Raw genomic sequence first — 18,654 nt, forward strand, 5'->3', positions numbered from 1 at the left:
TAGTAAAATCACAAATATTGTGAAGAAGTCCGCTTGTTAATATGTTGAAGAATCAAAAACTTCGACGGCATAGGATACAAGCTTACTGCGGCAGAATGTAGGATTGGTTTTTATATTCATAAGATGTCTTCCCCGTGATGATAACGCTTTAATATTCATTGTCTGTTTTAATAAATTATTGTAATTCCAATCAAAAAATATAAACTCCGCTAATTATTTATAAACACCTGTAAATGCAAAAAACGAAGGCACCCAAATAGCCAATTTGATCTTATTAAGTACATTAGGTTATTATACGACTTAATTTCCTTTATCTAAGCAAGAAAAGAAGGCACAAAGAGCCAAATTGATCCTATTAAGTACAAGTGAATTAATTTTTTTATCTCTTCCCAGGGCTACTCCCAGAAGCGTTAAGAACGAAATGCGTTCGTTGCTCCGAGAGGCAAAAGAAAGCATCAGTGAAGATTATCAAACGGCTAAAGAGCGATTTCCCCGACGAGTGGGCCAAACTGTCCTCCCGGTGGGACCCCACGGGGGATTTCACGAGATACTTCGAAATGATTCTTGCGAACGAACAGTTTAACTCTATTCCTTATAATGGTAAGAATGACATTTTTCTAGGAAACAGCTAAACTTATTAAAGCTCGATACTCGATTATTAGGTAAGTACTTGAAAGTTTCGTTTACTGTCTATTAAATCTTTCAAAAGTAATTCTGGGTGCTTGACTTTATCGTTTATTGTAGGGATGTAACGATACCGATACCGATACCGATATATCGGCCGATATATCGGCAAGCCGATATATCGGTATCGCCGATAATAAATCAACCGATACCGATATTTTTTTTATTAAATTCTTTCTTTTCTTTTATGTTTTTGCATTGTATTCATTCATATTGTTTTATTTCTGTTTCTGTAATAGTGTTAAGGAAGAGTGGAACCTCCTGACACAAGCATTTTATTTGCTTACTAGGAGTGTTCCAATCACAAATTTGTTTATGTAAAGGAAAGAAATAAATGATTTTGAATTTTTTTAATTTTTAACGTGATAACGTTTTTATAATCGTTTTAGTCGGGTGACATGTTCATAAACTTGTGTCACACCAAAATCTCACGAGCGCGATCGCAGGTATAACGAGAGAGAGACGGACCGATCTCCCGTTTCATCTCGAGCGCTGCCACTGCATTATGTTATCACGTAAACATCTCGATCGTAAACCTACTTTACAAACAACCAATTTTTTTGATATCAAATAATTCAAAAATCCGCGCCCAATGAACGATGCGGGAGGCCGCCCGCGCGTGCGCACTTTGTTTTCTGAAAAAACTCTACCATTATAGTAAACTTTTATTAGGTAGGTACTGATTGTATGTGTATTACTTAAAGTTTAACTGACTTCGTAAAATAATAATACTAAAATAAATGGTTTTGTTGTTTTTTGATTTGGCATTTTTATTTAAAAGAATACGATTTACAGTTGTCTCTTTTTATGCATAATTCACTATTATTTATTATTATATTTTTCTACCAAGCCATCGATATCGGTATCGGTATCGGTATCGCCGATACATTACTACAAATATCGGTATCGGTATCGTATCGGCAAAATCATGTATCGTTACATCCCTAGTTTATTGTGTCGATCCCGCATTGAATGGACACCAAAAACATTGCTCAGGCATCACACAGTAAACAGTCTGTAATAAGTAGACCCAAAGGCCAACGACGACGACTTTTTCATACAGAATAGTGAATATATATAGCTAGTATGAGCCAATGTTAGAACAAGTTAATCGCCAAATAAAACTATACCTGGAAGCAAATTCAAAACAGACATTGTGTTTTTCCCAACCGAATATAACAACATTTATTTCTATAATTAGGAAACCACACGACGAGTTTTATTAACATTGTTAAAATAATTACACCATTTATAAAATCAAACCGAACAAAAACAATATAAGATGGTCGAACTTCATATTTTGTGAACTATTATGATTATGATTTTTTTTCGTAACCCAAAAAAATTAATTACTAGGTTAGGTAGGTACGTCTTAAATTGGCCAGATTATATATACAGGGTGTCCCACTACTGGTATACTAAGCGCGAAGGGACTTGTAGTTTTGCATACACTGATCACGTAAAAAATACTTAAACAACAAAATTACGTCAAAAATTTTTTGTTAAATTTTTCCTGAAAATCCATGTTTTCTTCTCTAGCTTCGCGCAGCTGGCATATACCGCTTCGCTAATGTGAGCATTTTGTCTATGAAAACATAATCTTAAACGATAGCTCACGTGCTGGTGGCAAAGTTGGACGGGTTGCTTGTTATGGGTGTACAAATAGAGTTTTAGGAATTCATCTATTAGAAAAAAAAATGCGTGTGGAATTTTATAAGTATTTTTTATGAACTCAGCGTATGCAAAACTACAACCTCCTTTTAGCTTAGTATACCAACAGTGACACCCTGTATCCATCGACTATAATACCGGAGCTCTAAGTAGATACATAAATTTATTTTATCCTGGCATGGACGATGTCAAGATATTTTAAAATTTGCTATAATTACTGGGCGAGTAATCGTTGCCTAGCATGGGGTATGTTCCCAATGAATGAAAATCACGTTAGTATCAGAATAAACCATTATCCTAAGTAGAACCTGTAACATTTCAAGGTGGTTACATTTGTCTCATCCGGGTTTCAAAGAAAAATAATGCATAATGCATATACAGCTGTTGAGAATTGAGATGTTAATGTTATGTAATTATACACTTATTTCTTCAATTTGTTTGTGTTTTAAAACTTTTTCAATGCCATGACTTTGACCATTTGGCTTTTTTTGACTCTATTCCAGTGCAATATTTTTATTTATATATCTAATTTAGCTGATCCACTTCACCAACTTAAAATTTATCGTATTGTATCGGTCGTAGTCCATACGTCTTTCTTCCTCGTATTTCACCCTATATTGAAGGGATTGAATGCGTTTATGCCACGTAAATATTAATATATATTCGGTAATCGGGTATAGAGCTTTATTTCCATATTTTGCGTACCTACATTAAAAAATAGAGATTGATGTTGTCATTAAATTATAGGTACTTATACTAGCTAAGTATACTAGTTACAAAGAAAAAAATGTTATCGGTATTAATAGATAAACTAATGAAAAACTGTTCGATCAGAAAAAAAAATATAATTGAGTGAATCAATCGACAAATTGATTTCCATTTTTTCCTTATAGGTACTACTCTTTGTATATTAATTGCAAAACTATAGAGATATAACTATACCATCGCATAAAGCTAGGAATTTTAATAGAACAACTATTTTAATTCCTATAATAAATAATAATAGTCATAATTTTTGCAATTATTTACAAAATAATATGATATGTAAATTTAACCATCTTTGAGCGGACTGGAATGTCTTTTAGATATATTATTTTATTATTTCCTCTTTTCTTAAATGTATACGATGCTCTCATGGCTATTAATCAGAAATTATTTAGATGAAAAATAAACTAACATGACTCTCTATACATGTAAGTATAGAAAATCATATTACTGTATAGTTCGTTTTCCGATGTTTTCATTCTTATCGATGCATATAAGATTCTTTATTACGTAACATCTATCAGATATATCCATTTTCCATCTCTATAAGAAATGTTAAAGCATTATGTGGCATTATTATTTAACAGGCAAGGACACTCCCACGCCCGCACCGCCGCCGCCGCCGCCAACGCAACCCCCCGAGACGTCACAAGCGCCGCTTACCAACCCGCCTTTACTAAGACCTCTCATACTTAATAGGTAAGAAGTAGGAAATTTGAGATTATCGGCAGTGTTTCTGGCTTAGGGTGGTTATCCACCAGAAAGGAAGGATGCGTTGCGACTTGCGAGGGATGTGTTTTTAAAGAACCAATACTGTCACTTTATTTACCTCGCCTCTGTCAGCACAGCTGATGGAAGAGATACTATCATCACATCTATATATCTCCGGATATATACATCTCCGGTGGAAAAGCACCCTTAGACAGGAAGTTTGTTTCTATTTGGACATTAAAAGAAACGTCGAGTGTGTGTCGTGTATAAATAATAGTAATGGCTATTTATGGCATAAATAGTAATGGCGAATAGGACTGCAAAGGTCTATTGCATCCTATTGGGTAAAATGATATTCTAAAATTATACAAAATCTATCAAGTTATGCGATACAATTGATAATTTGTTTAAGAATGTTTTCGATAATCATCTTCTACGTGACTCTACCATACCATAGAGGGAGTGTTATTTTAATTGTTTACAAACAAGTCAATAACTGCGTTAAAAACAACCGACTTCAAACTTGCACTTGCAACATTTACAAATACAGACAAAAATGCTCATAAAATAAAAACTACTGGGCCTATCCGAATAAAATTTTTATGGGACCAATTCGACACCATCCCGCATCGAACAAAAAAAGAATCACGTAAATCGGTTCAGAAACCACGGAGTAATCGGTGTACATACATAAAAAAAAAAAAAAAACATACCGGCCGAATTGATGATAACCTCCTCCTTTTTTTGAAGTCGGTTAATAAAATAGTTCGACTAGTGGTAATGGAGTCTTTTTAATAGGAAAAGCGTTTTAAGGAGAGTAAAAGAAGGAATGCCCAAGGCATAAGTGTCGATTACATAGAAGCTTTGTTGGCATTGTTTTACATATTATTATGTCACAACTCACATGTGTCTCACAACAATCACATGTTAAATACCGCAATCGACTTAACCTTGTGAAAAGTAGTAGGTATTATTCAATTATTTCTTCTTACTACCGCTTGTTGCAATGATGGTGCGTCGACATTGTTTTGCATATTGATTATTGAGTAAGGGTTCTATAAAACAATTATACGTATAAGGGAAGTTATGACGTAGAAACTATAATACAAAGTCGTAGAAAACAAAATATACGTATTATTAAATGAACACCTCAACCTTATACTTACTAAGACCGGCTTCTCACGTGCCTGCAGCAGGGGCAATATTGGAATTGGACCCTTAATTGGCTCCTTAATTGTGATGTGTATAGGCAAGCAGGGGCAATTTAGAGAACAACTGAAATTGCTCCGACCGCCGACCAACCGAGATTGTACCAATATTGCCCCTGCGGCAGGTACGTGAGTAGCCGGACTAATATCATAAATGCACGAGTCAGATTGTTAAAACTTTGTTATCTGATTCCCATGGGAATCTCATAGAATTTAAGTACGAGGGTTAAGTCACGACCGGAAAGCTTATGTTTTCATGTCTGCTATTGTCTATTGCAAGATATGAGTACAAACAAGGTTACAAATTACAGTAGTTGTGCAAGTGACTCCAATAAATATCTTCCGGACGGTATTTCACGAGATGTTTTAAAAACGCGAAGTTTTACTCAGTTTCAACTCACGCAACTCTTAAATAACAGTTATCTAATGCTTCCTTAAATTTTGAGATTCATGTCTTTATTATTTCGTTAGAAACATGCACGTTTATTCAGTAGGAAATAAACGGAACTTTTTATTGTGATTGTTCGTTTTACGCGAAAATTATAATATTAAATTAAGGTAGAGTATGTTCTGGCACCTATTATTTAATAATATAATCTCTTTAAATTTTGTTTCACTAATACTTTATTTTTATTTTAAATCTTACGATGAACTCAGTGTGTCCAACTTTAGAGCAAAGACCTCTTTTAACCTCTCCAAAAAATTTTTTATGTAAGAGAACCTTTTCTTTCCGTATTACTCTGAATTTATAATTCGCAAACTTTCGTTATATAATATTATGTTAGATAATGTCGAATAGTCGGAACTCGTAGATTATATAGTCCTATTCCGATCCTTTCTGGCTCTCTACTTCATATTTCAAGAGCACACAGTCTATGTTTATGTTTAGTTAATTTTATTGATAACTACTCATATAATGTCTAAATCTAAATAAACTACTTATTAATTGAGAAAGTATTATGATCTTTATCATAATAAATTATAATAAGTACTTGTAGCCTTCATTAACACGAACAATTATAAAAATGTATATATATAGTGTAACTGTTTGAAACTGGTAATCTGTTTTTAGTTTTATTTGTGGCAATTCATCCTTTTATAACAAAATACAATTTTATATTGCAATTTGTATTCATAATTTACAACTTTGTTTTGCAGACCCCAAAACCCTTTTAAAAAAACAAAATTGTGCTTTGCAACAACAACAAACCAAAACCAAGGACCCGTTAATGTTAATAAAAACTTGATAGGTACTTATAATAAAATAAAAATTTAGAACAAGAATTCGTTCTAAACACTAACTAAGATTAAAAGTTTTTATTTCTTTATTTTGAAAGCTACATCTTGACTTTAGAATATGTAGTAAAAAAAGTCTTTACCGAGTGGCATAGCCCGCGTAGGTTCAATTTTATTGTTTTTAATCCAGTCAACCTGGCCATAGCCGTTGCCTGGTCTGATGGTGTCTTTTATACATTGTACCCTTTAATTTAAGTAAATTATATTGGAATAGATTATGTAAAACAGCTAAAAATACAGATATTATAAATTTATTCGGTAGAAACGAAGCTATAGCTTTTATAACTGTCAGTTGTAATTTTGATTACTTGCTAATGTATGTAATGAATTATTGTAATTATTGTAATGAATTATTAATTTGAATAATTCACGAATTTAAAATGTAAATTATTAGAGTATTGTTTTTTAAAACTGGTCTTACGCGGAAAAACATAGAAGAACCACTCAAATTATTATAATTTTTCACTAAAGATGTGCAAAAATAGATTGAATGTATTAAAACTTATTTGTTATTATGTAAATTATATTTAACATTTTAATAGCTATTGAAAAAATATATTAGTTAATCAATAGATTATATTGAAATTATTCTAGAAAGATTTATGGTTATATTATTGGAATAGTGGCTTCATTTTTTGTAATAATAGTGTCTTCTGCGTAATATCAAAACTAGAATTTAATTTTATGCTACTACTAGATTTCCGCCCGCGGCTTCGCCCGCGTTTGCAAAGGAAAACCCGCATAGTTCCCGTTCCCGTGGGATTTCCGGGATAAAAACTATCCTATGTGTTAATCCAAGTTACCATATGTGTGCTAAATTTCATTGTAATCGGTTCAGTAGTTTTTACGTGAAAGAGTAACAAACATCCATACATCCTTACAAACTTTCGCCTTTATAATATATATTAGATGAAAAACATGTATTGCCTTGTTTTTAATATTAAAATTCAAGTTGAGTCTATTTTTTGCACATGTAATAAAACAAAACCAACGGTATTTTTTATAATTACATTGAACAACACATCTTGTAACTTTAGATAATTTGCCAGTTTTTTGTTACCAAAAACTTAAAAATAAAGATAGGTATTTGTGAAGATATCTTTATTTTACCAATAAAATTCGTACCTTCCATGACTCTTAGTACATACCCTTATTTTGAACCTAATATACCTGCGTCATTTTAATACATAATTTAATGGTTTTGAATTATGTATTTGGATTTTAAACTTTTTTATGAAATCTTGCCTAGACACATCAACACTTTACATTTTAGTCCTACCAATATTTTAATTTCATCGTCGATTTTATTGTCTTTTTTCATTTAGTTGATTTACTTACGATTTTAGCGTTATGCCATTTCTCAATACTTCAGAAGATCACAGAATTCATTAATATTATATTTATATTTGATTCGTGAATTTATTGTATCTAGATACCTACACTTATTTCATCTGTAAACTAGCCATTTCTTCTGAATACTATTATTTTTTAAATCGCCTTTCATGTATAATTTAAACCATGGCCATAAATAATAAAAATGCATTCTTTAAAGGTTTTATAAAAAGTTGTTTAATGTCTTCGTGAATTAAGAAAAATTTCCCAGCAATTATTATTATCCAACTTATGCATACCTACGCTTCACTATTGTATAGAAGAACCTATTGTTTATTTAAAAAATTCAGGAAACTTTTTTTGTTAAAAAATTAATACCTACGCATGTTACTTCGTAATAATTCAGGTAGTCTGCATCGCCCAAACGGGTTATATTTAGGCTGGTTTATTTTTTAGACCTTTTTATCGATTTTTTTAGTAAGTATATAATATGAATATGATAGCGCATTTAATTTAGCGATTAAATTATATTTTAAAATAAATCAATTGATTAACTTAATTAAGTAATTATTTTAATAATAATCAATTGGATAAAAGTATTAAAAATCATTTAATTATCAAATAATATTAATATTTCATGTCATATTGAAAATAACGATCAAAACAACACAAATAACACCTGCGCTGACTCACACCACTCGAATGTTGTTTTGATCGTCCTATAAGGCCCTTCTCCCATTACGATACTTCTAGAATACGATACTCGAGTAGAATACTAGTTAAATATTTGCTCGCTACCCAATGCTCGCATATTATGCGACTGAAAAATGACTAAATTCATCATTATTGTGCCTCGTTTTTGTGGGCGGACGTTATGTCGAGCGATTCCAGTGACGAAAGCTTTTGCAGTTTTTCTGTTTTATAGAAATAGAAGACGTCAAAGTAAGAGTAGGAAGTACTGGATTCATCCATAATATATTGAAAGAAACATAAATTGTAGAGTTTTTGTAGCCGCACGAGAACTACAACAATATGATGATAAGAAATTTTTATCTTTCTACCGAATGTCAGGCTATAAATAACGGTCGTCTGCAGTTGGCAGTTGCGGGGCATTCTTGTCTTGACTTTGGTCGAGTACAGATGTCTAAGAAATATTATATCAGTATTTAATTACGTAATACAACCACGCTCTAACACATATAGGTATAACTATAATTTTATGCTAATAAGCATTATCAGAACATGATCAGAACATATTAATATAAGTCATAAACATTAAACAACATAATGTGGTTAACTCATAGCTAAGATTTTTTTTGTTGAAACAAAAAAAATCACTTTTATATACATAACTTATGACTATTTAATATTTTAATATGAACAAAGATAAGCAGATGTATCCACAGATTATGCGATTGGTATTTAATTTAAAGGAATGCCACTTAATTGAGAAGCCAACAATCACCAGATCTAAATCTTGTATTGTGAAACTTGATTGCATGCAGCGAATACTAGATCTTGAAATATTATGATGATGTAGTAAATATAGGTACTATTTTATCTATTAGTTTGTACAGATTGTGAATGGTTATTATATTTTTTTAATGAGAAAAGTTATTATTCATTATGGGAACGGTGCATTTAGATCAAACGAGCGAATGCTCATTCTAACCCCACTATGTCACATTCTTTTAGTGTAATTACATGCGTAGAGCATTCATTCGTTGTTCTTAGTGCGTTCGAAAAGATTTTATCTGAATACTTACGACTTTTCGTTTACTGTAAAAGATCACGAAAAAATGCTCTTGCTCTAGCTTTATGTTCGTTTGGTCTAAATGCGCCGAAAGAAGAAAAGAATTTCTTAATATATTATTTACTCGAATAATTTTCCATATCTATTTCTAGTTTATAACGAGTTCCCATAACCTATTCACCCCTTTGAAATCTCGATTCTCGAGTCTTCGATTATCTATAACTACCTATAGCTTTAGCAGTGGTAAATTCAAGCATTTTCATTCGTAACATGGGCGTAGCCACGGTGGGGCAGGGTGGGGCACTTGCCCCACCCTGGCTCTGACCTGGAAGGTACCTAACCAAATCTAAAAAACGTAATTATGTAGGTACTGACTACAAAACTTAATATCCGTTAAAAAATTCTCACTCGAAAGTTGTCAGGCGACACAAAAAAAATACGATCTAAACAAAAAGCTTGCGCTTCTATGTTACATGATTTAAACCACTTTTGGTGCCAGAAAAAGTAGTGTAGTATAACTGTTACCCCATTCAAAGCTGTTTTTATTTAGCCAAATTAGCACTAAATTTCCCATCCAATTTCACTTTTGTTTTAGGATAAGTTACTGACCATAAAAGCACACAATGCTGACAGATCCTACGCTCGCAATCTTACATAAAAGTTTTTGGCCGATATCTCGGAAACTATCCATTTTAAGGCAAAAAATATTGGGAATTTTTTTTAGGTAGTAAAATTTTACATCTTTTATACCTTGTAAACTTTTTGTAAAACTTTCCGTTTAGGATTTATGGCCTATTTAATGAGCCGGTTAATCATATTTGGCAAGTAACTCTTTAAATATTGGATTAATCAATGAAATGCATAGGCATTAATATATTATACATATTATGCATTATCAATTTATTAAGATTACTAATTTATTTGAAACTTTTTTTTCTAATGCTTTTTGAGTTATTTAACGTTTGGCGATAAATAGTAAATTTCAAGTTACCTATGTATGTTTCGTATATATTTCGTACAACTAAATAATATTGAGTAGTTATTTTATATTCGGATGCAAAAATAAAATTAAGGAAAATATTTTAAAAAATGTATTAAAAATTTTCTATAAGTAAAAAAAAAATCAAAAATTTTGCCGTTTCGGAAACGGTGAAAATCCACTTGCATTGGAAATTTCTTCTTCGTTTTTATTTACTTAATGATCTAAGTTTTTATTACATCCGTAAAAAAACTTTTGGCCTGCCACGTCACCCGCCGAGCGGTGGCATTTCCACATTATACGTGGAACAACTCAAAAAATATGGGCACTAGAAAAAAAAATTCAAACAAAACTTGTATAGAATAAAGTGACCTAAATACATGCATTTTATTCATTAATCCAATATTTTAACGATCAACCGGTTCATCAAATAGGCCATAAACCGTAAATAGTAAGTTTTACAAAAAATTTTACATGGTATAAAATATGCGAAATTTTACTTTCTACAATAAAGTCTAAGCAACTTTTGCCCTAAAGTGGATAGTTTTCGAGATATCGGTCAAAAACTATAAGATTGCGAGCAAAGCTCCACCTGGATCTGTCTGCATTTTTTATGGTCAATAAGTGACCATTAACCTAAAACAAACATGAAATCGGAAGTGCAAGGTTTTGCTTTATTTACTGAGTTATTTAAAATGGTTTCTATTTACATAGACCTATATTTTATGGTAAAAAGGAATCATATAATTGTATTAGACAGCTGATAAACTATATAATATAGGGATGAAATTTACAACATAAACGGCTGTAGGTATCTTTTGTTTGTTTTGATTTATTCATTACTAGCTGCCCCGCGCGGTTTCACCCCCGTGGCTCCACTCCTGTTGCCCGTAGCGTGATGAAATATAGCCTATAACCTTCCTCGATAAATAGGCTATCTAACACCGAAAGAATTTTTCAAATCGGACCAGTAGTTCCTGAGATTAGTGCGTTCAAACAAACAAACAAACAAACTCTTCAGCTTTATAATATTAGTATAGATTATATTTTCAGCTTGATACCGCCGCGCCACGCGTTCTTGAAAAAAAAGGTATTTTTAGACAGACAGACAGACGCACAACAAAGTCTGCCTGTCGGTGTCAACTGTCAACACACTTTTTCTCAGGAACGCGTAGAGTTATCAAGCTGAAATTTATATGTCTACGGTCTCTTAAAGCTGTGAAAAACTCAAACTTATAAGCCAACGCAATCAAAAGATACAGCCATTTTATGCTGCAAATTATCGCAAATTTTCGATTTTTTGATTCGCAAGGGAATCAAAACCTACATTGTACTTCCCGTGAACACAGAGTCTTGAAATTTGGTTAAAAGCAATGTCTTATAGCACAGATAAAGGAAAAATTGCTAAAACATACATTTTAGAGTTACAACATAATAAAAAGTAGGTTCGTTCGGAGCCCTCGGTGCGCGACCCCGACTCGCACTTGGCCGGTTTTTTTTTTGCCCCACCCTGTGCCCATGGCTAGCTACGCCCATGATTCGTAATAGATACTAATAGTAGGTATGAATCAAAGTAACAATTGAAACTAAATCCTCTTGTGACAAGTCTGTGTAAATCCGAATGATATCATAAATAATCACACTCAGCCCAATTTGTTTCGTGATTAAATGAAGTATTATGTAGTTATATTTTTCCGCTCAATGTTTTTTGAGACACACTTAAATGACTAACGGCATCAGTAATTTGTCAAATGAAGTGGAATCTTTGAAATTTTAATTGCATCAAAATTTAGTCTTTTCCTCTATTAGATTAGATAGTTTATTCAAAACTATCCAATTTAAATTATAAAGAGAAAGAAATGATTGCATGTTTGTTTTATCAAATTAATCAAAAACTAATGAACTGATTTTTAAATTTGCTTTCACATGTAAAAAGGCAAATTAATCGCGCGGAGCGAGATGAAAGTATTGTTATCTATGCATAAGTCGCCTATATAGTAATTTTTGCAATAAAACCGACGAAAACCCCTAAAAAGTCGAGCAGTTCATCTGTGAGTTCATTATTATTACGCGTTCAAAAATGGCGGAAGTTTCCATTCAAGATTTTTCCCATCCTTTTATTTGCCCTACTCTAATATTTTACCTATGTTAAAATTTCAGGTTTGGAGACGACGGTGACCTGATGGTAGGAAGTCCTTCCTCTGACGTCACTCAGCAATCTACCACCACTACCACAATGCCATCCACACGTCCAGCTGTACCACCAAGGTATATGATGAATGTAGTAATAGGTTTAACAATTCCAATTGTTTATGCTTAGCTTGCAAACGAGCTTGCGCGGCACTGGACGCCGTCCATGAACACCCATAGTCCCTGGAATTTTGTGGGTGCATTACCAGCCTTTGAGGGAGAAGTACGCTCTCTTCTTGAAATATTCAAAGTTTCATTCAAACGAGAAAAATAACTGAAAAGAAAAAGAACTTTGGTGGTCTGCTTGACCATCTAGTAAGAACGTAAATTAAATAATTATAACATGATCCTTGATCCTCTCAATTCGAACTTTGTGTCTAATCAAATCAATTTACATGTTTTATGCTTAATCGTTTGAAATATATTTTTAAATTTCAACAGAGATAATTGGTCAGATGCTTTGCGAACCGAGCTTTGACCTTCGCAAGATCTTCATAAAAACTTGAGTTTTAAGTTTATTTTTTGGTTTAGTATTACAATAATAAAAAATATAAGATAAGATGTAAATGATAAGGAAGGATAGGAAAAACGTGTAGTTGAAAAAGTTTGAAGTAGGTAAAAGCTTTCACTCTTACTGAAGGTTTATTTTTCAATAATTTAAATATTAATCTTGTATTAACTTTTGTGCATTATTCGTATGTCTATTTTTTGTCGAATTAATTTCACTTCGTAAGCTTCATCTTATGCTTGTTAAACTAGATTACAGGTAGACTTCCACAATTGTAATCAATTCATTCACAAGACGATAATTGGAGACGGAAAAAGATTAGAATCAGCAATGCTTACTCAATAACTGGACACTGCTTTTTACGATAAATTCGGAACAAACACATATTTTCAATACGTATCAAAGACATTATCATATAGATAACTAATTTTAATTAAATTTTAAATACCAATTTTGAATTTTGAGGTCACTGTATCACTTTAAAATGATGTAAGCCTGTCTCACCAAATAATATAAAATATCTTGTCTCGAAAATTAGTTTCTTGCCTTGAAATGCAAAACGTTAATTAGTAAAATATATGACTTTAGGAATTTAAAATGCAGACAAACTTTATATTTGTATATATGATATTATTATTCTTTAATAACTATTTCATTTTGTAAGTATTACTATGAAATTAGTTTCATAGTAATACTTACAAAATGAATTTAACTTGCAAATAAAATGCAATTTATATTGAAATTCATTGGCATGAGAATATCAATGTCTTCAGTGATATCATTTCTATATTATACGACAGATAATAACTATAAATTATACATAGGGGTGTTAGGCATGCATGTGGTCACAAAATAATATATAATCTCTTGAAAATTGTTCAGTCGTTCAAACTGTACCGACATTTTAAATAAAACTTGCGCCGTAACTTTTATCAACGTACTAACAATAATTGCATTGGAACATTGCTCACCGTTGTTTTGAAGGAGTCCGAAATTATACCCACAGTAATTCTAATATTTTTGTCTCTGACTTTACCTAGAATAGGTTAATTAAGTACATATTTAAAAACATTGCTGTTGCTCACTAACAAAAAATCTGTATTTATTTCATCGAGATCTTAATATAAAGCTGTTTAATAATAGGTATATTTCCAACGTTAATTTTTGTAATATATTGCAGCAGGAAATGTACAAAATAAAAATAAAGCGAATCATTGCATAGCAAATACTTTTATCCACTAGGCAGTAGGCCTTCTTTATGTAATGGAAAATATTTGTAAGATAGGATTATATAGGATGAGAGTGTGGAGATTAAGAAGTAGGTTGCGAAAATTCCTGGCTTTATGAAAAACTAAAATATCTGAATATAATCCCATAGGTGTAAAATTTAATGCAACTGAAAAAAATACTTATATTCAAGTAGGTACATGAAAATGGTATCTTTTATTATTTATAGTACTAATCCTGTTATTTCTAATATTATAAATACGATATCTTGTCGATGGAAGCGACTCTTTTGTAAACGGGTGCACTCACACACATCAGTCACCGTCAAGTCACCGATGACTGATCGGTGACGGTTTGTGTACGTATCCACAAACACCAGTCACCGTCATGTTGTCCGTCAGTCACGTCGCCGGTTTGACTGAATCAGGGTGCACTCACACACATCAGTCACCGTCAAGTCACCGATGACTGATCGGTGACGGTTTGTGTACGTATCCACAAACACCAGTCACCGTCATGTTGTCCGTCAGTCACGTCGCCGGTTTGACTGAATCATTGAACACATACATCAGGTTAGTCAGTGATTAGACGTGTGTCACGCTAGAGAACATGTAGCAATTATTGACGGTAGCACGACGCTGACTGAACTGAGACGTGACGGCACCGGGTGAGTGGGGATAAAAGTATGATACATGTATGGAAAGATTATTTGACGTGCCTGACCGGTGACGTCACTGATAGATTTCGTGCCGGCGACTGTCGTGTGGGAACAGAGTCATACTAGAACTATTGATACATATTTTTTTTAAATCCTGTCCGGTGACGTGCCGTGACGGTGACTGATGTGTGTGAGTGCACCCTCATTGAACACATACATCAGGTTAGTGAGTGATTAGACGTGTGTCACGCTAGAGAACATGTAGCAATTGACGGTAGCACGACGCTGACTGAACTGAGACGTGACGGCACCGGGTGAGTGGGGATAAAAGTATGATACATGTATGGAAAGATTATTTGACGTGCCTGACCGGGGACGTCACTGATAGATTTCGTGCCGGCGACTGTCGTGTGGGAACAGAGTCATACTAGAACTATTGATACATATTTTTTTTTAATCCTGTCCGGTGACGTGCCGTGACGGTGACTGATGTGTGTGAGTGCACCCTAAACTTAATAGAAAATGCCAAAATGGGGTTAATTCAATAAAACTAAGATCAATAGTACCGCAATCACTTCAGATTCTATATTATAAAGTAACGTGTGGATACGTTGCTAACTTTTTTCATAGGCGCTAGAAATGTATTTTTGCAACAACTCTTTTAACAAGTGCTTTAATTAATATTTTTAAAGTTCGAATATTTTCAATTTTAACCATAATAATTAATCTATAGGTAGTATGAAATGCAAGTTGTCCTTTAATCCTGTAATTTTTCAGATCGCTTCCCTTTTTATTAAATCTAGTAGATATAACTTTTCAGTGTTACCATAATAATTATAGTTACCTCTAGGTACATACGCTTAATTACCTATATAAACTTTCTTCCAGGCCAACACCATCGTCCTGGGCGAACAGGCAGGACGTCATGACGCGAACCGAAACAACTTACACCACTGCCATAACCTTTATAGACCAGATTGGTATCAAAATCATCAGAACCACAGAACTCGTCACAGATATACTAAAGAATACAGTTCGTGCTGTAGTAGGGTGACATAAAAGTCATACCTTCAGGAAAAGTACCCAAAAACCTTATTTTAAGGGTCCAATACAATCTTCTCTCAATAAAGTGTACCTAAAAAAATTAGTCTATCATATTTCAACACAAAATAATAATGCTTCGAAAAGCTTTTAAATAATTTCAGTTATTGAAATGACAATTTTTATTTATTATTGAATTATTGTTAGGTATAATTGCGAACTTAGTTCGTTATCGTGAGATTTTAGGTGTAATATTATAATAGAGTCAGTTAATTTAAGTTATTTTAATTAATGCTTATAATCACATAACAGTAACTAAATTGTTTGAAATATTTTTTTATAATTTTATGTGAGAATACACACTCAAAAAACATCAGAAATTTTATGTACTTATCTATGTAAAATTTTTCATTTATGTATTTAAACGTGATGACAGTAGTTCAGTAAAATTAGAATTAAGTGTTAAATTATTTATATATTAAGTACCTACTTAGGCGTTATTTTCGTACAAAATGAGCTATGGTTAAACTTATTTATGTACCTACGTAATAAGTATGCATTAATTATTTTTATTGTAAGTAAGTAGTATAGTATGTTAGAAATAAAAATTTGATATCTTATGTTTGTTTATTTATACCCATATAGTTACTGCCCTGTATCAAAAATTTCATATATTTAGGTAGGTATGAAGGATTTGAAATAATTAGCTACGTGGAAGCTATAAATATACTCAAATATTTAAATTACCTTCTTTAAAAAACAATTCAGAGAATATAAGAAAACATTCAGAAATATTCTTACGTAGAGAAAATTCGTCGTTTTTCCAACGATAATTTACTCACTACGAGTATTGCACCGATGTATCAAAACACTGAATAATATTCTACAACAATTGGTGAGCCAATTATTGTTGTAGAATATTATTCAGTTTTCACGAATCGCACGCTTCACGTAAGTCGCAACTATTAAGTCTATCTCCTCCCTACTTTCACAAACAGTTTTTCTCATTATTTTTGTAGTTAATAATATGTAGATACATATTTATGTACATAATTACTTTTTTTTGTAACAATTTATTTTTGTAAAGTGTGTTCATACAAGAAGCAGGAACAATAAACTTTAATGAATAGATATGTGAAAATTAAAACCGCATTATGATTTTAATATTAAACACACACACTGAGTCTCTGAGTATAAGTATAATATTGATAATATAATACAAACCATACCCAATATTGTTTAATATTACTTTGAGTCTGAAAAAACCAACATAATATCATCAATTAAATTTTTCTTTGGTATGCTATTTAAAGCTAAATTTTGTCAACTCAGTATTCACTACCAATTGCTTGAAGTGATAGTGTCTCATACAGATTTCCCAAATAAAAGAAAACCGGACTCCATCCAACCATCACGAGGACGTCTATATCATGTTTGAAATCGTTCCAATCTGGTACTTGTAGCCCTTCAGGAAGAGATCGCTCTGGCGGGTCACGACTCACGAGTGGCTGAATTGGTCAAGCATCCTCCCCGGATTGGCGTGAAAGGATGCGGGTTCGAGTCCCGCCTCGTGATCGAATTTATTCTATTCTTTATAAATTTATATTTCTAGAGCATTTGAATGCCATAAAACCAAAAATATCAAATACCTTTTAATTCTTACAAAACTAAAAACGGCGTGAGTAAAAAATAACCGATATTCTTAGATGAAGGATTGGTCTCCGCGCGCGCGCTACGACTAGATACCGCACCACCTAAAAACAATAGCTCTGCGAGTGCGGCAACTCATTTCTGTAGTGTGTGTTAGGCAATTTGTAAAGACGCTAGTGTGTGTGAAGAATTGGGCTGCCAGATACATAAATTTTACCTAATAAATGGGAAATCTGGCATCTTGGAAAGAAGTTTGAAAAATATTTCTTTTCATCCTGACCTGGCCGGGAATCGAATCCATGAACATGCGACTCAAATCCACTTGCGACGCTACTATACTATAGTCACAAAGGTTGTTTAAAAGTAAAAAAGCGGAAATAAAAAAAAAACATATTACATGAGTCAGTTAAACATGGTTAAACAGAAATAAATTATTGTTATTATAGGTCTACCAGAATCTGATGGCATATTTATATTTAAGAAATAAAAGTTTTTCATGTGGCAACTTATTTGACAACTATCAAATTGGTTGTCAAATTATTTGTCTTTTTTGCAGTTGATGAATAATTTTTAGGATTTTGTCTAAAAAATCTTCGAAAATGTCGAAAAAGCCGCTGCGATCACAAGCAAGAGGTGTTGTTTATAATGTGTATAGAAAAACATTCGATGAATAAGGGTCAAACACATCACAATTTTCAATTTTGAAGATTTTATTGGTAAATTGGACTTACCCGTTTTGATACTTAAAATTAAAAAAATATTATATGTAGGTAACTATAATATTGTTTGTTGATTAGAATATAATTTTATGAAAACTTATTACAGGAGTTTCCAATACGGCTATTCGTCAAGTCCAAGCTATCCAAGTCAATTTTATAATGTGTGTATCTGTTAATACTTACGAAAATAAACATAGTTTTATTTTATTTTATAAAAAATTATAAGCAGTTTTGATCTACATTATCGTTATATCGATATTTT

At 32.3% G+C, this 18,654-nt stretch overlaps 2 protein-coding genes across 2 annotated transcripts in view; one reads left to right on the forward strand and one right to left on the reverse strand.

Moving 5' to 3' along the window:
- LOC149481823 (uncharacterized) overlaps positions 1-16,356 on the forward strand; it is a 34,621-nt gene extending 18,265 nt beyond the window's left edge. The window contains exons 2-5 of the mRNA XM_089705418.1: positions 394-600; positions 3,708-3,819; positions 12,560-12,667; positions 15,871-16,356. Coding sequence (XP_089561544.1) covers positions 394-600; positions 3,708-3,819; positions 12,560-12,667; positions 15,871-16,036 — 593 coding nt within the window. The 3' untranslated portion in view covers positions 16,037-16,356. The remainder of the gene's footprint in view (positions 1-393; positions 601-3,707; positions 3,820-12,559; positions 12,668-15,870) is intronic.
- Positions 1-18,654, reverse strand: part of LOC149481821 (uncharacterized) — a 118,346-nt gene that overhangs the window by 61,944 nt on the left and 37,748 nt on the right. The gene's annotated exons all lie outside the window — the stretch shown is intronic.

This window comes from Colias philodice, chromosome 16 (genome assembly GCF_061535455.1).
Source record: "Colias philodice isolate Cphi_HAF_F1 chromosome 16, ilColPhil1 Martin Lab GWU primary, whole genome shotgun sequence".
In the NCBI taxonomy this organism is placed as follows: Eukaryota; Metazoa; Arthropoda; class Insecta; order Lepidoptera; family Pieridae; genus Colias; species Colias philodice.